Raw genomic sequence first — 23,785 nt, forward strand, 5'->3', positions numbered from 1 at the left:
TATTGGCAGAAAGACATATCTACTGAACCCTTGAGGTTGGGCAGACATCCACTGTGAGGTATCCCCATGTCACTGCATCACATACCTCCAGGCCCAGTGGAGAGTTCTGAGTCAAAGAATGGTGGGAACTTGGAGGTAAGGGCTCAGGGGTGCTACCCAGGACCTCCTTAGCAAGCATTAAGTGGCCCATACTGGAGTTATTGCTTGTGACCTTGGATTTGGGTCATGAGTGGCTCTGGCCAATTAGAAATTGGTCTTGAAGCTGGGCCATGATGGCTCTCACCTTTAATCCCAGCACACAGGAGGCAGAGGTAGGCAGATCTCTATAAGTCTGAGACCAACCTGGTCTATAAGAGCAAGTTCCAGGATAGCCAAGGCTACACAAAGAAACCCTGTCTTGAAAAATCTAGAAAAAAAGAAAAAAGAAAGAGAGAATTTGGTGTTGAAATACACTAAGGTCTACTCTCACCCTATTCCGCAAGGACTGGGCCATGTGGGAGGGTTTGTTATCTTTTTAGTAGAGACAGCCATACTTCCTCTCTCCGTTCTGGAGAGATAGCTAGGTGGTTAAGAGTACTTGTTGTTCTTTCAGAGGACCTGAGTTCAGTTTCCAGCACCCACATGACAGTTTACAATCATCTGCGGCTCTGGTTCCAGAGCATCACTCTCTTCTGGCCTCTGTGGGCACCAGACACACACACATGGTACACAGACATACATGTCAGTAAAACACATACACATAAAACAAAACTAAATATTTTCCCCTCAAGTTTCTTTCATCCTTTGCCTGTCCCAGAACATCCCCTTGGTACAAAGAGAGCCAGGATGTAGGTAAAATTTAGTCACACACTTGAGTATCACATAGGCATATGGCCATGGGAGTATGTTATCTAATTATAGTAGCCTGGAGCCAAGCCACCATGTTGGGTGACTCTATTCGATCCCTTAGCCTCCTTGACAGCCGGACTTGCATTAGTTCCAGTGACAGGGAACATGTTACTCTCTAAGCAATGAATGCTTCCAGGATTTGGGAATCTTGGATTATAAGAAAGTTCCTTTAATTTTCCTGGGGTGAGATAGGTTCCTCTGTTCTCAGTAACCCTAGGAACACTGGAGAAAGGACCTCTCATTTTGGAACTTGATGGTGGAAGCCAAGACTTTTGCCACATGAGATACAGGCCACAGTAAACAATCAAGTTTACCAAGACTTTAAAGTCATAGCAAGACTGGTAGGACTGAAAGGGTGGTCAATGTCTACAATCACAGGACTTGGGAGTCTAAAGTAACAAGACCAGGAGTTTGAGGGCAGCCTGTGCTACAAAGTAGCAAGGATACTGTCTCAAAAAAGAAACAAACTGAAAATAAATCCCTGTCGAAATCCAGACTTGTTTCGGAGAAGCAAAAACAGGGCCACACCCAGGAATAGGCTCTGCTTCCACTATCCATGTGTAGGGTAGGTCAGGGAGAGGGACTTTCCTAAAGCCACTTTAGGGACATTTCCTCAGACTGGCCCAGGCTGGGATGATTTTTTTTTCGGTTTATTGTTTTGTGTTGGATTTTGTGTCTTTTGAAAAACAAGAGATTGAGCCTTTTTATGACATGGATTTTACAGCGTAACGAGGCAGCGTAATTTCCCATTCTCAGCGGCAAGTGCACTTTTTACACTAATTGCATAATTAGACATAATGTACTAATTGCAGTAATGGATGACAGTCAACTAAACTTTAACTTTAAAAACAGGGAGGCGTTGCTGGGGGTGGTTGGAGGGACTTTATCCCCCCTCCTTGAGTTTTGTGAAGGGGATGGGGGAGCTTACCTATGAAAGCTCTTAGCAGCTGCCTCTTAGGGCCCAAACCAGAGAGCCTCTGGGCCCTTCTCTCCTGCCCGGGCTCACGGAAGAGTATGCCACCAATGTGGTGTGCCCCCTCGGGAATGTGGGGTGTGCAGGTAGGGCAGGGCCAAGAAAGGCATCACCTGTGGCAGAAAGTCCTCCCATGTGTGCAAAACTAGGTTGTAATGGCCTGGCTGCATCTGCCTGTGATGTCCTCTAGACAGTGTCCCCAGGCAATCTCTACTCACTTGTTAGCAGCGTAACAACCAATGTCACAGTATACAAACCCTGATTGTGACAATACACCATGTATGGCTGACCCACCATGGAACCAACCCACCATGGAATGGTGGCAGTTAGCAGTTGTGAGCCTGTTAGTGAGGAAGTCTGGTGAGTGGCGCAGGTTGGTGCCCAGACACCGACTGTGTATTGGGGGCTTCAGTGGCCCCTTGCCCTTGCCTGAGAGTAAGTTCTGTCCCTGGCAAGTGAAGCTGCCTGGAGAGTTCTCAGTCACAGATACAATCTAGTGCAGAACACCCTGCATTAGGGCTTTCATGTACCTAATGTGGGGCACCCTCTTAGTCCCAATAAGATGAGGCCTGTACCAGATCTGTCTTAGGTGCTTACGTGGGAAAGAACTCCAGGTGCGTGGCCGTGCATCTCTCTTCCCAGTCAATAGTGATTAGTGGGATCTCCTGACTCTTGATGAGGATAGGAGTTTGGTTAAGCAGCCTACTGGGGGTGAGGCCAGGGGCTTCACTCTGGCTCTGGTCTTAAACTGGTCACTGCCTGCTCTCCACTCTTCTAACCTCCTTGCTGGTCTTGGGCTATCTCTTTTTTTTAAAGATTTATTTATTTTATGTATATGAGTACCCTGTAGCTATAAGGATGGTTGTGAGCCTTCATGTGGTTGTTGGGAATTGAATTTAGGACCTCCAGCCCAAAGATTTATTTATTATCATAAATAAGTACACTGTTACTGTCTTCAGACACTCCAGAAGAGGGCGTCAGATCTCATTACAGGTGGTTGTGAGCCACCATATGGTTGCTGGGATTTGAACTCAGGACCTTCGAAAGAGCAGTCAGTGAGTGCTCTTACCCACTGAGCCATCTTGCCAGCCCAGTCTTGGGCTATCTGTGACCCTCACTTCCAGTTTCCCTAATGTCTAGCACAGCCCAGTCTGGCAGTCAACACCCATCCTTGGTGGCCAACTCCAGGAGCGTCTTCCATAGGAGTGTGAGTCTGCCATTTACAGTCCATTTCCTGCCCTCCCCATTAGGAACATGGAAGCTTGAGGGGCTGGGTAGTTAAGACAGCCACCGTGGCTGTCAGACATCAAGAGATGTGGTAAGAGAAGGTTTAGGGAACCGCTGCTCACCTGGGGAGAGCAGGCTCTGAGTGGGGGCTGGGAGGCTGGAGCACCTGGCTGGGCCCCACGCTGAGCCTGAGCCTTTGAGGAGACAAACAGAAGCGAGGCAAGCCTGCATCAAATCTTTCTTGTTCCATTTTCTCTCTGATTTAATTTTCCAGAGATTAGGGCCCGTTCACCTTCACTGCGGAGAAGCCTCAAGAGTGTGCCTGTTTTCACTCCCAGGGTTATGTGGTTGGTTAGAGGATCCAGCTAAGTCTGCCAGTCCTCCGCCCCCTCCCCTCTGGAGTGGCTGGCTTCCCCCTGCCCCAGCTCTTCAGTATCATCACCATCTTGTCTGCCCCAAGCTCCTTTCTGGTTGGTCAAACTCCCCAGTTCATCTCTTCAAACCCTTATGCCCCTTTTCTCAAAAGTCTTACCTTCAAGTTTAGAGGTGGATGCAGAGGCCAGAACCGTGAAGCACCCCAAGGCAAGGGCTTTGGATCAGATGAGCCCCGTTCGGTTCCTAGCTCTTCCATGAGCTTCATTCCCTTCTCTTTGGCTGTTGAACGGGGATGACAAGAATGGACTGTCTTCCAGGGGCCATCGTGAATCAGTGAGGTCAAGTATGCAAAGCACCTGCCCCAGAGTAAGCCATGACCTCCTCCCTTTCCTCTCTTTTCCCTCCTCCCTCTCCCTCCTCAACCTTCTCACCCTGGGCAGGTTAGTAGCTGGCTCAGGCCTGGGCCCCCCGCTGTTGCCAGCTTTCTGGGACTTTATAAAGTACCCCTGATGGGGTCTGTCCATGATACTTGTCCTGAGGTCTTTTGTTGCCTGTGGCAGCTTTTTGAATGTCCCTGGCGTTTGGGGATGAGGCTGACTCTTTCTGTCCTGCGGGTGTTTCCCATCCAAGGGTCTGCAGGTTCACTTCTTGTTTATGTAGCTGCCCTGGGAAGCAAGAGGTTGAGCAGGGGGTTTGGAACCCCTAAAGGGACCACAGAGCCAGCATGAGTGCCCTAAAGGGAAGAAGGTACCCCTGCTGAGTCACGACTATAGGTAGGAACTGAGAAGATGTCTCATAAGCGCAAGCATCTGAAGTGAAGCTCTAGCACCTTCGTAAACACTGGGGACACTTGTAGAGACGGGAGGACCCCTGGGACTTGCTGGCCAGCCAGTCTAGTCAAATCAGTGAGCTCCAGGTTCAGTGATAGACATCCCCCACCTCCACATAAGGTGGAGAGTCACTGAAGGTGCCACCTGGTGTTGGCCTCTGGCCTCCACATGCACACACCTACACATTTTTAAAAATAGTGGTTTGGAAGTACATGGTAAAGGATGGCAGAGGCTCATGATATGAGGGACTCCGTACAACCCCATAAATTGTTCCTTCTGCCTTAACCATCCCTGCTGTTCCTCAGGGCCTCTGCCACTGTCTCCTTCCCTCCCCCACGTGCCTACGTGACTCTGTCTGCCTCCCTGTTCCAGTATCTTTCTTCCATCCCCTGTGGGATGAAGTCTCTTTGCTCTACTAACATGGATGGCTTAGAGTTGCAGCAGCCTGGGTACCCACTGGTGCCTTTGTTCAAATCAAACCAGCTATCTGGATAAAGGTAAGGACCACTGAGGCAGCGTTGCCATGGGAACTATTACGGTTTTTTTCCAAATAACTCTCTGGGACAAGGAAACCAGCAGGCTTGTGGTCTTGCTGTGACTGATACCTTGCACCTTGTGCCCTGGCCTCTCTGCCATGTCCCAGTTGGTCCCAAGACTAGGGGTTGGTGTTGGTGGGAAACTAGCTAGCAGGATCCAAGCACCACACTTTCTCTGGTCTCCCTCCTGGGTCCATGCTGGAAATCAGCTCCCTGGACCATATCAAGGTGGAGATGACCTATCTCCTGGGGAGGGGCACCTGCTGCACTGTCATTTGGATCTCCCTTGGGCTCAGGACTGAGCTCAGAGCCCTTCCAGGGAACAGAGCAGCTGGAACAGGCCCAAAGGAATGTTGGAAGTGTGAGACACCAGGGGCCTGCCATTCAGGAGTCCCTACAGGGCTTCATTTGGGAATGGGAGCTGGCTGGGCTGGCAGCTTGAGCAGCCACTAGGATTCTGTCTTCATTACACCAGAAACCCCTTACAATCCATTTCCTCACTCTAGGCAGGATTTAGAGCTCATAGGAAGACAGAGTAGCCAGGAGAGCATGGCTTCAAGGCCTGCTAGCAATAGTCCAAAGAGGCCTCAAATGCAGGCACCAGGGCAAGCAGCAAAAGGACCCAATAGGTCCTTGGCAAGAAGTGGAGCAGGAAGAGAGCCTGGCAGAGGCATGCAGGGCTCTGGAAGCTCACAAATCTGCGAGCAGAGGCGGAGGGATGAAACCCATGTCCCAAAGCTCTGCTCTTCAACATGGAATCGGGCATCTGCCTTTGCTGAGTGTCCTCTGCACACAGACATGGTGCTTGGGGGGACAGCAGAAGAGCTAGCTGTCTCTGTGTGCTATCAGTGGCTCCCTGGTGTCTGGGCTCCTCTGTTATCACCTCCAGGGCCGAGAGTGAGGTGTTAGGGAAAAGGACAGGGTGGCTGAGGGAGAGAGTTGAGGGTGTGGGGCCGGACTTGGGTAAAACTCAGGAGAAGGAGGTTGGCTAGCCGGGAATGAAAGCTGATGTCTTTCGACAGCTCTCAGTGGGCATATCTAGCAGAAGAGTGGGGGCAGGGTGGGGGCTGAAACTACTCTCAGCCTTGGTGATAGTAAAGGCAAGGGCACAGGGTTCCAAAGACATGAACTGGGCTGTTGTTCGTTGGCTCGCAAGGGCTCCCATCCTCACACATATCAAACACTGGGGATTCCGAAACGGTGACTTCAGAACCTCAGACTCCCAGCTCTGTGTGTCACCTGTTGGGACCTTGGAGTGTGGCCCTGACACCAGATCTTTTCCTGCTGCTGAACCCAACCCAGTAGTCACGTAGACTTCAAAGTGTATCCTAAGCCCTAGAAAGGGGTTCCCAGGCTTTTCAAAAAGACGTGCACAGTCTTTGGGAAATCTGCGCAGTCCAGCCTCAGAGCCTAGGAATGACCTTGACAAGTGAATCTAATGTGTTGGAACGTCATCCCTTGGCCCTGACAAGCCAGGCAGCTGCGCCCCCTGCTGGCCCAGATCAGCTGGGTGCTGCTTCAACTGTGTAGCCCAGACCACAACCAGACTATGCTCCAAAGCATGGAATGGGGGTTGGGGGTGGGGGTGAGATGTTAAACCTCCAAACCTGAGATGAATATATCAGGGAGGATAAAGCATGTGGCTTTGTCACTCAGTCCTTTGTCCAGAATTGTGTTCTTTTGTCTGATTCTTGGTCTTCCTAACATAGGATTCTCTGCTTGCCTTTCCTTTGGTCCCCTGAGGGCCCTGGTCCAGAGGCTGAGCATGGGTTCTATGGGACAACCTGCCCTGGTGTCCACTCAGCACCTCAGTCCTCCCTGGCTGCACAATCAGGCCTGCCACTCACCCCCCTAATTGCCACAGCTCTGTAGGAAGGAGCGACTTCATACAAATTATTTTGTTCTAAGAGAAGGACAAAAAGAAAAGGAAGCAGAGAGAGAGATGGGGATGGCGGGAGAAGATTGCCTGAGCCTGCTTTCTGTGGTGCCTTAACCCTTGCACTGCCAGGCACTAGGCAGTCAGCAGAGCTGAAGCTCTGGCAGCTCCGAGCCTCCAGCCCTTCCTCCTGTCAGATGGCAGCGTCCTTATCTCTGCACGTCTTCTGTCACTCTCGACCGTATCGCTCCCTGCCTGCCTGTCTCTCATCAGGTGCCTCTGTCACCTCCTTATGGTCCCCTCACCACCAGTTCTTCCTGTCTCCCCATGCCCCCACTTCTGCACAGCCTGGTGTCGAGGCTCTGTCAGGGTAGCCGGGCTTATGACCTCTAATGGTGAAGGTACCAACTTAGGGTACAGACTTCCTGGAATTGTTTGAATGGGGGCACAGACCAGATCAAGCTTGGAGACACTATCAGGTGTAGAACACATGAGTATGCATGCACATATCCCAGATCCTGAGCATGAACAAAAATGTCTGCAGAAATCTGCTGCTGGGATTCACATACAGGCTCCCAGGCTACAGCTAGAGGACCCAGCCGCACCCAGCCCCAAGCCCACACGCTGGCATGTGCACACAGATGGCAATGTCAAGCCATGTCACATACTAACCATCAATTTACACCAACACATGCGTGTGTCCTGAGACCGCGCCTCCTAAGGAGGAGGAATGGGCAGATTAATTCTCCCTACCCGGTCTCCATCAATATTCTGTGCCTTGAATGGCAAAGGAGCCCTGGGGGCTCCTAGAACTCTCCGTAGTTTCTGCAAATAGCCCAGGGCAGCCCCCGCAAGAGGAGCACAGCTGCCTGAGGCTATGTGCGAGAGTAGCTGTGAGTATGCACACGTGAGAGATACGTTCGCGAAGATGTACATATATGTGCGTGCGTAGGTGTGAGAGCATCCTCATGTGGGGATGTGGTTTATAATAGATGCTTTGCAGCTCCCCCTCGCTCACCACACACCCCGCCTTCTGCCTCCCATCCGGCCTGCTCATAGTGCACAGGGGGTTGCAAGTCATGACCTCTGAGGCCCAGACAAGGCAAACTTCCCATCAACCACCAGCACTAGCCACCAACTAGCCTACACTGGACCCTCAGCCCAGATGTAAGCTATAGAGCCCAGGCCTGCATCCCCCTCCCCTGAGATCATGAAGGTCCTGGATTCTGTGCTTGTTGGGGCCAAAACCAGTGTCCTCCAGGGATAAGGGCTGAACTGAGGTATGCATACAGCGAGTAGATGAGACCGTGGCGTGGGAGCAATGGAGCATTCTGGCCTCATCTTTTAACCTCTGCTTCCTTCTAGATCTACAAGGACAATCGGAACCTGTTTGAAGTGCAGGAGAATGAACCACAGAAATTGGTGGAGAAAGTGGCAGGGGACATCGAGAGCCTGCTGGACAGGAAGGTCCAGGCCCTGAAGGTAGGCCAGTGTGTTGGGAGCTTTAGAACATTAAGAGAAGGCAGGGTGGAGTGGCCTTGACTGAAGGCAGTGCTCCAACCCTCGCTCTCACAGAGCACTCAAATCCCTGAATTCCAGCAGGAGAATCAGCAGCAGGCAGTGCTGTGGGGCTGTGGGCAGCCGTGACCGCTGTAATTGAGTTTGGCTGCATGCAAAGTGACCTGGCAGACCTAGGCTCTCCTGCCTCTCCCTCCGGCAGGGCCTGGAGTTTTCTCATTCCTCTTGGTCCCCTGCTTGTCTGTGGAGGGTGGAGTGAGTACCAAGTCAGAACAGTGGCTTGTTGGTCGAGTCTGCCACTAGGTGGGCTGCAGGATCTGGTGGGGAGGGGAGGGCACAGAGACAGCCACAGACAGGGGAAGGCTGGGCTGAAGCCCCTGCTCTGCCCAGATCTTAAATATTTCTCTGCCTGTTCCGGGCCTCTGTCTTCCCATTTGTACTCAGAGAGGTAGCAGCTCACAGGTTTTTGTGAGTAGTAAGACCTGCCAGGTTAGCCTGATAAAGCAATCAGACCCCCTGCTCACTCCAAGGACAGCAGGTGGGGAGGGCCCTCAGGAGCTACAGAGACATTCAGAAATGGGCAAGAGGCATTCATTCTGCCCATAGATCAGCAGCCCATGTAGAAGATAGCAATATCTGGTTGAAAGGAAAGAAGGAAGGAAGGGAGGGAGGGAGGGAGGGAGGGAGGGAGGGAGAAATGAAAGAAGGAATAAATATTTTGATGTGCTCTACAACATGGATAAACTCAAATGAATCCCACCAAGTGAAAGAAGCCAGTGACCAAGGCCACGTATGTGATCCCATTTCAATGAAGTATCCAGCAAAGGCAAACACATAAAAATGGGAAACTAGCTTACTGATTGCCACGGGCTAGTGGGGAGGAGACACTGTGGTGAATACAGGGTTTCTTTTGATGGTAATGAAAATTTCTAAATTTAGATTATGGTGGTAGTTTGCATGACTCTAATTATACTAAGAACTACTGAAATGCGTGTTTAATGTGACTGGATTTGCTGTCAATTAAATCTCAATAAAGCAATTTTAAAAAAAATTAGTACATCCATCCACAACTATGGCCAGGGTCAAGTCAACTCACCTAGATCCTTCATATCCAGACCCGATAGAGAATGAGTCTCCTTTTCCAGTAGCTGGACCCTGCTGTCCCTCACAAGTTCCTTTGTCTTAAGTGACCTATGTGTATGGAAGAGAGTAGTGGGGCTGACCTCTGAGTCTAGAAAAAAAAATGGTTTCTAAGGATCTCCCTATGATTATGAACCCAGCAAACCCCGAGCCGTGCCTAGAAAGCCTAGTCTCATCTGATTTGGGGGATCTCCTGGTCACAGCTATGGGGAGTCAGTTGGAATGCAGGCTGTCACAGAAGGGGTCAAAGGTCTCTACCTACGAGTGTCAAGCCATGTCAAGTCTACCCAGCCAGCACACCATCCCCACCCCACTGCCTCTCCCAAATGTGTCCCCTTTCGTCCTGTTCTGTCTCCTTGCCCCTCACTCATTCCAGCCCCTGAGTTTACACATTGCTTCCTAGGTTTCCTGCCCCTTCCCAAGTTACAGAACATGGTTGCCTTGTTCAAACTTCTATTTTAGATAAGTATTTCGTATGTAGCCCAGGCTGGCCCCAACCTTCCAGTCTTCCTACCCCGTACCTCATGAGCTGCGATTATGAACATATGCTTCCAAAACTGGCTTGCCAGCACAATTAGAGTCCTTCCCTACCCCCTTAACCCAATACTATAGGAACAGCCAACCCTAACAACAGACGAGGTTGGGGCATGGTCAGGGACCTCTTTTTTCCTGTACCCCACATACTCATCCCTGGCTGAGAGACAAGACAGGTACCCTCCTCCTCTCCTCTGAATCGGGAGCACCAGCCCATTTCCCGGTACTCACTCAATGACAAATACAAAATGATTTTCAGCGGAAGGATGATGGGGCAAGGCGCTCACCACTTGGTCAGCCTATCATGAACCATTCTCTTGGCACTTCCCACGGGAAGTCTGTGCTACTCCATCTTTGAGAAGGGGACATGAGGCTTGCAGGTGTCATGTATCAGGACAGGATGCAAGAGAACCAGAATTTGAACTCAGGGCTTCCTGACTCGGATCCCAGTCTGTGGCTCCCCCACTTTCCTGAGGCATTCACTGAGGCTACAACCATGGCTGTCCCAGCCCTGTCCTGGCCAGTGTGTTCCTGCTACAGCCTGATTCTCGGCTTACTCTGTATCCCCAGAGAACAGAAGGACTGCCCACTGCCTTGGTTCTAATTGATCAAAGTCAGCTTTGAACTTGATTATGTTTTAAATTGGCTTTTAATCAAGTTCTGGTCCTTTTCTCCTTTTCCACATTTGTATGCAGCCTGGGCGCAAATGAGAGGAGTTTAGGGGTCTTGACCCTCCTCCCTGATTCCATTGTTCCTCCCTCCCTGGACCCCCACCCAGTAATCCAATTTAAAAATCCCTTGATCCAGTCTTGAATCTTTTTTTTTTTAAGATTTATTTATTTATATGTAAGTACACTGTAGCTGTCTTCAGATGCACCAGAAGACGGAGTCAGATCTCGTTACGGATGGTTGTGAGCCACCATGTGGTTGCTGGGATTTGAACTCCGGACCTTCGGAAGAGCAGTCAGGTGCTCTTACCCACTGAGCCATCTCGCCAGCCCCAGTCTTGAATCTTAATTTGGGGCTTGCAAAGAGAGAACTGAGCAATGTTGGCCACGAATATGGTCCAATCAGCATCGAGCAGATGTCTCTTGACCTGAAGTCAAGAGTCAGCTAGAAATGGGCCGGATCAGGGCCCTACAAACACAGACAAGCAGTGTCCCCAGGTCCAGGAACCATGCTAATCTTTCTGCTTGGGGAACCCTGTCTTAAAACTTTAACTACCCAAAGAGATGAGGCCTTTGAGTCAGGGCTTTCTAGGCTCTTGAGTCCCAGAAGGCACAAGAAGGTGCCTGGGTTCCTGTGAGAACTTGGGCGGAGTTGAAGTACAAATTGTAAGGTCCCCATCCTCTCAACTGAAGACTTGGAATACAGCCTCTCTTGGAAAGGTTATTGCTCAATGCTGTCACCAACATTCACTTGTGGCCAGTTATGTAATAATCTCTGTGCTGGTGCTGCAGGCGTGGTAGGAGAGAAGGACATCTCCCTGCCCTCATGCGCCCATGCCTTTCCATCTCAGACCCCAACTCCCTTCTCTGTGCCACTCGTGCGTGTTACTCAGGAGGCTATGGTAAGAGGATTGCTTGAGTCCCAGAATACAGAATCACTTGTCAACATCAAGAGGCCATGTCTCAGAAACATACATTAAATCAGGGGCTTGGAAGGGTTTGAGGCTCCTCCCTGTCCAGTACCTCTGGGTCCCCAACTCCAGGGGCTGTCGTTCACAAAGGACAGCAAGTGTCCTTGAGTACTGTGTTACCACCCATCCCTGGCACCTTTGCTATGTGGCTCAGAGGAGAGGGTTTGGATGAAATGAGAGACAAGCCCATAGATAAAGCTAAAGGACTGTGGCTCACTGATTCTCAGAGAATGGGAAGACCAGGGCCAGGGCACTTGGGACATGGTACCTAACTCAAAGATGTTACTGTGCACATCAGAGTGGAAACCTGCATCCTGCTCCAGGAAGTCCTTTGCCTTTGCCTTCTAACTCAGACAAGCCGGGGGCAGGGGCCTTGCTGGGACTCCCAAACCTAGAAACTCAGGCCACACAAACTGGCAGTACCTTCATACGTGCCACCATTTTATGACCATGTGGCCTTAGCCGTCTACAAAAGACCAGAACTAAGGAAAAAGAAGATGAGGCATTGGCTTCCTCTGACAAGGCCGTGACCTGTGATGACCTAGTGACCCTGGACAAATTTCCACCCCCTCACTTTCTTTCTTAGACAATAAGTGTTCCTTCCAAAGTCCCCTACAAGGATCACGTGGGTGGGGCAGAGAGAAATGCAGCCCTTGGATCTGAGGGTTCCAGTGGGCAGCACCCCCGCCATCAGTGGCCTCTGGAGAATTAGCGTCATTTAAAGAGTAAAATTAAAAAACCCTTCTGTGCGCAGTCGCCCTGTTTTTGCCGCTAATGGCCACTTAACCCAATTAAGCTGACGCACGTTGGCAGTGTGGCCGGGTCTGTTCAGGAATGGAGCTCCGAGCTGGGTGTTCAAAGGCAGGAGGTAAAGGGCAAGGGCTCAGGGAGAGGTTACTCTCTCTGTCAGGAAGAAAAGGTTCTTCCCAGACTTGACTCCGTTGCTGCTTCCTTGCTAAAGCTGTGTCTAAAGCAGAGCCTCCCAGCACCAGAGGCATCTTGAACGGGATCAATCCTTGCTGTGGGGCCTGCTCCGAGCCCTGGAGGGTGTTTGGTAGCATCCTTGCCGTCTACCCACTAGATGCCAGTAGCATACCGCTCTAACAGTTGTGTCTCCAAGGATAGTCTACTGGTCAGAGGCACAAGCGATGTGACAGTGATGGATACAAGTCCCACAGACAGTGGGACAGCGGGGACCTGAGAGATGTGCAGATGCCATGGGGCAGCTTCAGCAAGAGGAAGATTTCTTCTAAAAGGGCAATAGGGAAGACTGCCTGGAAGAGGCAGCAAGGGGATGATGGTTAGCTACTGAAGCAGCTGGAGGCCAGTTCAGCTAGATCCAGTGGGGCGTTCGTTGATGGGGGTTCAACAAATAGGTTGGTCCTGGGGAATTCAAGCCAAGAGTCATCCTAGTAGAAGCTTTGCAAACATTTGTGAAACAGATTTGTGTTTCCGGGTTCTGCTGGAGCTCGGCTTCTCAGGTCAAACTCCAGTTCTGGGAAGCTGAAACTGGCACAGTAATGGCGGGCTGACAGGCAAGGGAGTCTGTAGCACCCGCTGCCTCCGCCCACCCCTTCTCCGAGCAATTAAAAGGTGTTTATGTGGGGCTGGCAGTGGCTTCTGCCTCCCTTCCATTACGAACATTAAGAGATCTTGACCCTTCCACTTTCCCGCTCTTGAAAGGAGCTGCAGACACGTGGAGCCAATTAGGCGCACGCGTGGGCGCCAAGGGCCTGAGCAGCCTTTTCTCCCTGATTGCGGCGTTTACAGCTGATTATTCTCCCCTCACCCAAACAGTGCTGCTTCCTGGCAAGGTGCCACCCAGAGGAGCCGGCTGGGGGCCCCTGGGGACAGGGGAGGACTGGATTAGTAAATGGGCATCTATCGAATGGCTTTCATATGTGTGGCTGGAAGGGAGAAGGGTAGGGCCAGGAATGGTGGCAGCAAGGGCCCAGGTAGCAATGACGGTTCTTCTAACCCACCATTTAGGGATAGTGATCAGAGAAGGGCCCTCAGAGGAGGTGACCTAAATGTGTGTAGAAGCTGACGGCCACTACACACACACATACACACACACACACACACACACACACACACAAGCATCCTTGTCTTTGGAGTCGGTCAGCATGAGCAAGAGAAAGATATTCCCAGTGGCCATGAGCGTGGAGCCCTCCTCCCTACTTACATCCAGGTTGGATGGCCAGGAGATTCTGAGATCCTTCAAGACTCCATGCTGCCCTGGTAGAGCCAAGAGCTAGTCTCCTCGGGTTGTTAGAAGGACCATGCAGGTCTAGTATGGCTATACCCTAGCCAAGGGTCCTCCAGGGTCTCTTCATTCCTTGGCCTTTACCTGCCCAGTTGACTCAGACCTATCGGGCCTTCGGAAATGCCAGGTTGTCCGTTTGGATCTGGTCCCCTCGGGACTCAAGTGGCCTTTGTGCAGCGGTCTGCTCACCTGGGACCTGCAGAGACAAGAGCCACTGCCATGCTTCAGCATCTGCTAATCAAAGGAAGGGGTTGATGGTTGGGGTGCACCGCTAAGGTCAGAAAGGTGAAACACACACACCCTGGGGCTGAGTTCTCCTGGCTATCAGAAAGGGGCTGCTGGCTTGTAAGTATGGAACCAGAACCTGGGGGGGGGGGGGTTGGTGGGGCTAGGGCCAAATGGAGGAAATGACACTCTATTCCACTCACCAGACAAGGCCTATGCTCAGGGGAAGACTCCCATCTACTTGGGCCCACACCTCTGGGACTGGTGGGGGTAGGGAGTCCTAGCTGGCAAATGGACAGATCCTAGGAGGTAGAGGGAAAGGACCTACAGGTGCCACAGGGACAAACCAGACTAATTTAGGATCACAGAAGTGAGACATTTAATTGATTTTTAATAGCATGTGGCCCTTTGTTCTGAAATTATTGTGTGACAGTGCTGGAAAGGGTAGCAGTGTGCCAGCTTGGCTGATCCTGGCCCTCTGGGCCCCAGATTTCAAGGAGACAGACAGTAACCTTTGGGGTGTCAGTGTGCAGACTTGCTACTATGGGACTAAGAAGTCTAAGAGGACAGCCTGGAGGAGGTGGCAATTTAAACTGAACCCTAGAAGACAGGTGCAATTGTCAAAGGCAAAAAGAAGGAGTATCCCAGCAATGTCTAGTCCAGCACTGACCCAGTAAAGAGCATGAGCAGAAGGTGCAGCTTGTGCCTCAGTTTCTACTGCAGGGAAGAAGCGATGTGGCAGAGGTGAACCTCGGGACAGGACTCAGTGCCTGATGTCTGGAGTGGTTCATGTGCATCCTTAAGCATGGTCTACTTTCCCAGCATGCTCTGGGAACCCTCTCACCTCACTTTTTTTTGTTTGTTTTGTTTTGTTTGTTTTTCAAGACAGGGTTTCTCTGTGTTCCCCTGGTTGTCCTGGAACTCACTCTGTAGACCAGGCTGGCCTTGAACTCAGGAATCTGCCTGCCTCTGCCTTCCAAGTGCTGGGATTAAAGGCATGTGCCACCACTGCCCAGCCTCACCTCACTTTCTAAGCCTCAATGTGTGCAACAGGCAGTGCCTCCCTGGTGACAGTGGCTGCCCTTGGGAGAAAGCACTGGTACTAAAGTTGGTGTCACCACCCTGGGGGTGGTAGACCCAGGGGCAGTGAGAAGGGCAGGGGACTGTGGCTTATGTCACAGGATACATAGCATTGCAGGCGCCTGGTTCAGCTTCTGTTTACTGAGTACTGAGGACTTATCCTGTTGTGTGCAGGCCCAGTCCTAAGTCACCAGGAACACAGGAGTCCAGTCTGCTGACAGTGACAGTGTTGTGATCCGTGTCACCAAGTATGGAACGTGGGGCTAAGGAAGCCCAAGGGACCCGGGAAGAGGAAGATTTAGCCGGGGAGAAAGAAGGAGAGGAAGGAAGGAACACAGAAGTTTAGGGACCAGAAGTCAACTTTCAGCCCCACCCTGTCCGCCCTCACTCTTCTGGGGCCTTGACAAGGAACCCCTGTTCCCAACTTGCATCTCTGTGGCTCCCAGTGTCCAGGCTCCGCACTCCTTCCCTCCTGGCACAGGCTGTGGGACTGGTGTTTGGGAGGCTGGTCATAGCCGCTGGCCCTTTGTAGCAGCCTCCTCACGTTTGCACACTCTGTTCCTCAGTGGATGGGAGTTGTCCAGTGTTTGCTGTGTCAACACCAGCTGGAGTCCAGCTATGGAGACATGAGGCTGCATCCTCCCGCCACCCAGGAACCAGAGCTCCGGCCTTTACCTGGCAGGCTCAGGGTCAGTGAGCTAATGGATGTCTTTTCACACACAACCCATGCAGGTCCACAAGAATGCCAAGTATAATGAGGCGGAGACCTGGAGCCAAGGAAGGCAGGCTGTCCTGTACACAACTGGAGACTTCAAGGCATATGCAACCTTCAAGGCTGTGAGGCTAAGTCCAGGGTTCCCTAGCCCTTTGTGACCTCCCATAATCTCAAGACCTTTCCTTCCTCCTGTGTGTCCCCAGTCACCAGATCCAAAAGCCTAAAAGAGGTCTAAGCAGCAGGCAAGTGACTAGATGAATAGACAGACAGTAATGAAGAAGCAAGATGAGGGGCAGAGACTCCAGAACTCCAGGAGGCCAGGAAAGCCAATGTCCATACAGGAGCTGTCTAAGCCCAGCCCAGAGGGAATGAGCCGCTGCCCCAGGAAGGGTGCCGAGGCTTGTTCTCAGAGACAGATGGGAACAGAGGACCAGAGAGCAATGGAGGAGTAGGTTTTCCAGAAGTGTCTTAGAGATGACTTGCTGAGAACAGCTCCTCTGGGGCAAGACCAGGTACCTGGGTAAAGAGGCAGGTGAAGTCACAAGTGCAGCCCCACCGCATTAGCCCGCATCGGAGAATCCTGGTAGGCGGTTCGTTTCTCTGCTTGGTTCTCTTACCTGTGAGATGGGTGTGGTGAGCCCACAAAGTGGGTTTCCTGACTGATCCCCTCTGACTGAGACTCCACAGAATTGTGCCTGTGGAGATGCCTGGAGGGAGAGACTTGTGGGCTTTTCTGAACTTGCATTTAGAGGCCTGATGAGGAAGGTCTCCTCACTTCACTTTGAGATCCTTCAGAAAGGTGTCCCAGTTTCTTAGAAGCACAAAAAAGTGGCACTGAGCCCAAGGCTAAAGAAAAGAAGGCAGTTTGTGGAGCCTCCAAATATTAATCCTTGGATTCACCAGAAACAAACAAACAAACAACAAAAACAATTCCACCATTCTGGGCTGGATTTGAAGCAAACTTTATTAAATATTGACCCAGAGATGGACTTTGGTCAGGACCATTCCCTGGAATTTTCCAGCTAAGTGGCAACGAGACGTGTGCTACAGAAGTTATAAACACAAACCCATAGGCCACCGTACTCTCCCATGAAGCTGCTGTTATGTTCCAAAAAAAAAAAAAAAACCAAAAAACAAAAAAAACAAACAAAAAAACCAAAAAACTACAACTCCCAGCATCCTGGGAGGTTACCTGGTCCTCAGGCAGGTGGGGCTTAAAGGATAACTTGGGGCATTACATTTGTCCCTCAGAGAGCAGGGGAAATATTCTGAAAGGGAAAAGAGCTTTAGAATAGTAGATGACCCAGCTGAGTCCAGGACGACTTCATTGGAAGAGAGGAGCAGAGCTAGGTGCCTGAGCTCTAAAGTGAGTGGGCAGTTAGTCTCCAACCCAGAAAGTGGGGCACTCACAGGAAGTGGGGCTACTCGGGGGGAAAAGAAAGACCATCATAGGTGTCAAGAGAGGGGTTGAAGGCCTACGGCCTTATGTGGAAGAGGGAGAAACCTTAGAATCAAGTGGGGCCTCACGAGTGGATTGGCTGCAGTGGGGCAGGGAGGTAGGAGCCTGGGACACTTCCTGGGGCTGACATGTAAAAGGTAGGAGCGTGGGCTACACGGTGAGACCTTCCTCAAGTGCCCGCTGGTCTCCTCACCAAGAGGCAAGCCTGGAGCTTATGGGGTGTAGCAGTCGGGCTTTCATGGGCAAGGGGTGGTGAGAGAATAGACTCTCAAATCCCAGGGTCTTGTGTAACTTCACAGTGAATGCATACAGTCTTGCCTGCAGTTCACAGGGCCGGCAGCCCTCCTGGCCCCCAGAGCTGGGGACCTCAGGGTCCTGCTTCTAGCCAGTTTTTAGATAGGCTCCAGGGTTCTAGCCACTTAGAGAGAGTTGGAGCCAGGAGGTCTATGGACTGTAGTGACAACCCAGATTCGTGACTGTGGTCTAATTCAGGAAGCCATTGCTCCCGTTCTCCAAGCCTCAGGCAGGAATACCAAGTTCCACAATGTCCCAGTGACACCAACCTTTTCCTTCCATTGGCCTGCACACCTGGGCTTCCTTTTATCCAAGGTTCCTCTGCTAACCTCATCTCTCTGTGTGACTACCATGTAATTAGTTCATTTCGCAAACTATTACATCTGTCATATTCCGTTCACCTTTTTCTCTTCCAGGAAAGGGTAGAAAGGGTTAGGGTAGAAAGAGACTTCTGGGTGTAGGGACATCTCATAGGTCAGCTTTGCCCCCCTCCCCTCACAAGCAGTGACACACTCCCCCCTTAATACATTCCAGCCCCAGCCTGCTAAGTAAACGGAAATCAGTGAATCAAGCTGAAGATGTCAGAGCTAGACTCATGCCAGGAAAAAGGGACTGCACAGACCTCATAGAGTCTCTTCCCAAGAGAATCTGCCTGTTTTGTTCCCACCCAGGCACTGTCCAACTGCAGGGCTCAGACTAGTAAAATGCATGGTGGTGTTGCTCACCCAGGATGCAGCATGGGAGAGATGAGGGTGTGGCAGGCAAGGTGGATGGGAGTAGGCAGAGGTGACAGTTGAACCCTCAGGCAGGGGCTGCTTGGAGCCATCGACTATGGACAGGATACACTTAGAATTCCACAGTGGGTGGCATGCACCTAGGCCCTTAGCCAAACATGACATCTCCAGACCAGCCTCATTGTCCTGGGATCAGAAATGTCTGGGGCTAGGCAGAGTTTAAGACCTCAGTTTAAGCTGATTGGTTTTTAATATTGTTTTGAAACAGGGTCATCCTAGGTAGCCCAGGCTGGCCTCCAGTTGGTGATCTTTGTGCCTCAGCCTCCTGAGTGTTAGTAATATGTATGTGCCATCATGACGGGCTTTAAGCTTTTAATCAGAACCGTCTCAGGCCGGCGATCAGAGCCAAGCCCTTCCCTGACTAAGGCTGCGCTGCACAGGGCCCAAGCCCACTGAAGCCGTGCAGTGCACAAGGCAACTAGAAGAACTGGTTGGAGCCTTAGCTGGCATGGCCTACTTTTCTGCTCCCTGCCCACCCCTTGTCTCCCCGCCTTTTCTTGCTGTGATTCCCTCGGGATGTGAATCCTTTTAAACTTTTAATTAAAAACATTCTCTTTTCTCCCTTCAAGGTTTGCTTCCCCATGACTTCCCTCTTAGAAGATAGAATGGGGGGAAGGCAAGGAGTGGAGGTTAGGACTGTCTGGGTCTCCTGTGGTGGGTCCTGGGAACCAAGTCCTAGCCCCGAGGAGGCTGTCCTGCCCCTCACCATAGTTTCTCAATTCTGCCAGGGAAATAATTTCCAGTCATGTTCAGTGTGAAGCTTCTGGAGTCCTTGTGTGTGCCACCACTCCGTCCTGTATAGACATTCAGGGACACAGCATGTGCCCACTAAACAGGCCAGGACTTCCCTGAGTAAAGGGGCCACCTGCTTCTCGGTGAAGGTGCTGTTGGCTTGGTGGCCTCAGGGTCATATGTGAGTCCATGGCTTGCAAACTAAGGGAGTACCCACCAAGCAAGTTACAGCTCAGGACTGATACCAGGAGTCTCAAGGTCACCAGTGAGGTCACCAAAGCATCACATGTCTAATTCCCAAGTTAGAGCTCAGGGGCACATTATCAGATCTTGGCTCACAAGATCAAGGCCCCGGGGATGCTGAAGATTCAGGTTCATGACATCAGGGAACCAAAACAGAATCTTTAATCACTAGACTGGAGGGGGCTGGTCCAGCTCTTTCTCTGGGCAAGTGACCTGTTAGTCTATGCTGACTCTAGAGGGACGTGCCACCATGTCTCCAGATCCCTGCTTCACAGTTAGAATTGTTTAAAAGTTCTTCCTTGGGTCAAACCATGATTGCACTTGCTGAACCCTAACCAGTTCCTTGGCCCCATCTCTAGAGAATTTTGGTATAGATACTCTCTCCCAAAAGCTCTCCCTATCCCGGGAAATGGAATTGAGTCTCCACCCCCAGACTCCTAGTACTCCTCCACACCTCTGCAGTTTGCGTGGGTCATGAACTCACAAATTTACCCAGGAATATCCAGGTATTACCCTGAGATGTTCCCAGTAGGTTCTTTGTCTCTTTGCCCTCAAGGCAGAGGCCCTCCCCACATAGGTCCCTAGATACCTAGAAACTCCAAATTCAAGCCAGGCCCCAGCCATGAAAGGAACAGAGGAATTATCAAAGGTTCAAATGCCTTTAGGGGACCCCTTTCTTCCCCCCTCCCTCCCCTACTCCCATCTGAAGCAATAGCAATAGTCAAAGCCATGAGGTCCCAGAGAAGGGTCTGAGATGGCGGTATCAGCCCTATGGAGCTATGAAATCACACTCATGCACACACACACACACACATATACACACTCACACATACTCATACACTCACACACACACATACACACTCACACACACACACACACTCACTCACTCACTTGCCTTCTAGGCTGCCCTCGATATCCCTCCTGAGACACACTGCATGCCTCCTGCTTAGCAGACCCCTGAGAGCACCCCACCTCGCTTGTGAGTGAATGCTAAAGGGGATATCTCCACAGTAATAGGGAGTTAAAGAAACCTGGGAGCCATTTAGGAAAGGCAGAAAGCAAGCACGGCAGCAAACGCCTGCTATACTAGACCGTGAAAGGTAGAAGCCGGACAGTTAGAAGTTCAAAGTCATCCTCAACAATATGGCGAGCCGGAGGCTAGCCTGAGATATTTATTTACTAATAAATAAATGAACAGGAGCTAGGGAGATAGCTCAGTTGGCACAGCAAGCATGAGCACCTACGTTCAGGACCCTGGAGCCCATGTCAAAGGCCAAGCAAGGTGGCACACACTTGTAACCCTGCAGTAGGAAGGTGGAGGCAGGAGGGTCAGTAAAGCTTGCTGGTCAACCAGTCTAGCCAATAGGTGGGCTAAAGGTCCAATAAGAGACCTTATTTCAAAAGATAAGGCAAGAGGCCCAACCACAGCTTCAGGAAGGACAAAGAGGAGCCAGGTCCCAGCTGACTTGGGGAAATCTGGTCTAAGGCTGGGGCTGTAGCACAGCCTAGTGTGCGTGAGGTCCTGGGTTCAGTCTTCACCACTGGGGTGGGGGCGGGCGGACTGGTTCAGAGTGAGCTGTAGCCATAGCAGGGACAAGGGTGCAAAACGAGGGTGACTGAGCTGAAGAGGCCCAAAGATGAGATGGAGAGAAATGGCATTCTGGGCAGAAGGAATGGTCCATGCAAAAGGATAAGGATATAGAAATGTGTCCCAGTACACAGACGGTCAGTGCCTCCTGTCTCATGCACGTCTAGGCAGCCAAGTCCCTTCTATCCATCCAGTCAATTGTTTATTTTTTTCTTAAGATGTATTTATTTCATTTATAAGAGTACATGTAGGGCTGGAGAGATGGCTCAGAGGTTAAGAGCACTGACCGCTCTTCTGAAGGTCCTGAGTTCAAATCCCAGCAACCACATGGTGGCTCACAACCATCCCGAATGAGATCTGATGCCCTTTTCTGGGGTGTCTGAAGACAGCTACAGTGTACTTACATATAATAAATAAATAAATAAATAAATAAATAAGAGTACATGTAGCTGTCTTCAGACACACCAGAAGAGGGCATCAGATCCCATTACAGATGGTTGTGAGCCACCATGTGGTTGCTGAGAATTGAACTCAGGACCTCTGGAACAGCAGTTGGTGCTCTTAACCATAAGCCATCTCTCCAGCCCTCATTTGTTTATTTAAGAAGAAATAGTAACTGGGCACTGAGACCATTGTGATTGAAAAGAGGGGAAAAATATCCCTGCTTCTCACAGAAGGCAGGAAAGATGGCAGAACAAAAAGCTAAGTCCTGTGAGAGCTTGCTAGCATGCAGGCACCTCACAAGCCCTGAGCGGAGGTACAATGGAGACACGTAGAGCCCTGAGAGGGTCTAACAAGGTCTGGGCCCTGTCCCCAGCAGTTTGTCATTATTTGGTGTTTGGTAGCTCACTTTCAGAGGTTTTCGTACATGGGAAGGCCCATGACAATCCAGGTGTATACCGTTCATTATAAAAATGGTAGAACTGCAGCCCTGGACCTAGAACTCAAGTCTCTGGTGCTCCTGTAACAGGAGTATAATTCTATTGGCAAGGCTTTTCCATATCCAAATCCAACCTTGAAGAGGCTCCTGCCTCTCTGCACAGCGCTCCCTACAGCCCAAAGGTTGAATTGCAGGCCTGAGAGGTTCCTTTTGGGGTAGAGCCAGCCCTGGCTAGACACCCTGGACCCTCATAGAGTGGCAACATGATTCCTAGCTTGTCTGTCATACTGGGCAGCTGTGAAAGTAGAAAGTGCCGGCTCCTCTGCCCTGTGCTCTTTCTGTTCAGGGGGGAATAGAGCCTGCCTACCTTGTGTGGTGGACCAATGACTGGCTTTCCCTCCTCCTCAGTGGCCCTGAGGCCATCCGTCACTTACAAATTCTCTTCATTTCTAAATAAAATGATTTGTTAATTTGAGTGAGTGATCGCCACTCGTCCAAGCCTCTTTGCAGGCCCAGGAACAGCTTGTGGGCTCCCGGAGCCCCGCGCCGCAGGCCTGGCGCAGACTTGCAGGGGTTGTTTTCGATTTAAATGTGAATTGAATGAGGAGAAAAATGTTTCTCTTGGCAATTCCATAGGAGCTCGCTCTTCTGACAGATGTTGGAGTTTATTATCCCATCGGGCTTGCGTTTTGTCGAGCAGAATTGCTAATTATTTCAGAGGCCCGGCCACAGCCAAAGAAGGAAAGAAGGTGGCGGGCGTGGCTTTGGGCGGAGTCTGTTGACGGGCAGGTGCTGAGACAAGAGGCCCCCGCGGGCCCTCCTTGCATCTGCAGACATTTTGGTTTAAGACCTGGCCTGCCCACTCCTAGGTTTCTGTAATGTGTGGTAGTCTGGCGGAGCAGCAAGGCCTTTTGTGTCCGCACCGCTTTGACCTTATAGCAAAGACTCCAGAAGGTCACATTTGGGATACGAACTGCTTGCGTTGAGTGGGTTCACGGGTGGCGGGCGGGGGTGGGGTGTGCAGGGGTACATATCTTTGGAACCACAGCTCTGTGCAGGTCTGCCGGAATTTAGTGTGCCTGAGCGCTGTTTCAAGTCACACAGTCTGGTGTGGTTTTGTGAATCTGATATATATCTGTGAGACATGAGCCTCAAGGTGTACTGCTGCTGCTATTGCAAGAAGGAAGCGTTGGAAGACAACAAGGCGTAGAGGACTAGACCTCAGAAGGAACGGGCCAGTAACGGCCATGGCACCATTCAGATGCTGCCGAGAACCCCAGAGTCCAGTGAGGGAAATTGAATTAGGAGGTGGCTTTTGAGGTAGAAACCCTGACCTCTGGTCCACTTCGAATCTGGGCCTGAACCTCAACTGTGACTGCACACGACCGGGGTCTGAATCTTTTGAATTGTCTCTTACACTGGTGGAATGGGGGTGTGGCAGTTCCCCTCTGACACTAGGAGTGGGGGCTTGGCAGTTGCCTTCAGTAGCCTCTGTAAACAGTCCCTTCCTCCGCCCCTCCCCTAGGCCCTCCCCCAGCCCCCATCCTGCACCTCCAGACAATAGGCTGGGTGTGCTGCCCATCCCAGCTCGGCCAGCTCAGGGATTCAACCCGGCCCCCACCAGGTCCTTACCCTCTTCCCACCCCCTACCCTGAAGCTCCAGCCAACTAAAGCTCAGCTTCCTGGGCTTAATGTAAAGGCACCCGCAGCTGGGCGGGATTTTATAACCCTAATTAGCCGAAGATTCCCTGGGGTCTCGGCTCTAGAATCCTGGTGCAAACTGAGACCTGCAGAGCACAAAGCAAGGAGGGTCCATTGTGGAGTCAGGTGACGGGGGACAGAAACTCAGCCTTTCCCTGCCCCACTTCTGGGCCCCTGGTAGCCCCTCAATGGAAGACACTAGGGAACGGGGAGGGGTTCCCAGCCACCCTCAAACGGAGATCACGCCAGGCATTTCTGATTGACCATGTGTC

At 51.2% G+C, this 23,785-nt stretch overlaps 1 protein-coding gene across 2 annotated transcripts in view; it reads left to right on the forward strand.

The window, feature by feature from the left end:
• The window catches only part of Cacna2d2 (calcium voltage-gated channel auxiliary subunit alpha2delta 2), a 129,583-nt gene that overhangs the window by 57,431 nt on the left and 48,367 nt on the right, over nucleotides 1-23,785 (forward strand). For both annotated transcript variants that reach the window (XM_021171426.3, XM_021171427.3), the window contains exon 3: nucleotides 8,071-8,187. In XM_021171426.3, the coding sequence (XP_021027085.1) occupies nucleotides 8,071-8,187 (117 nt within the window). The remainder of the gene's footprint in view (nucleotides 1-8,070; nucleotides 8,188-23,785) is intronic.

This window comes from Mus caroli, unplaced genomic scaffold (assembly GCF_978045245.1).
Source record: "Mus caroli unplaced genomic scaffold, Mus_caroli_1 scaffold_11, whole genome shotgun sequence".
Lineage (NCBI taxonomy): Eukaryota > Metazoa > Chordata > Mammalia > Rodentia > Muridae > Mus > Mus caroli.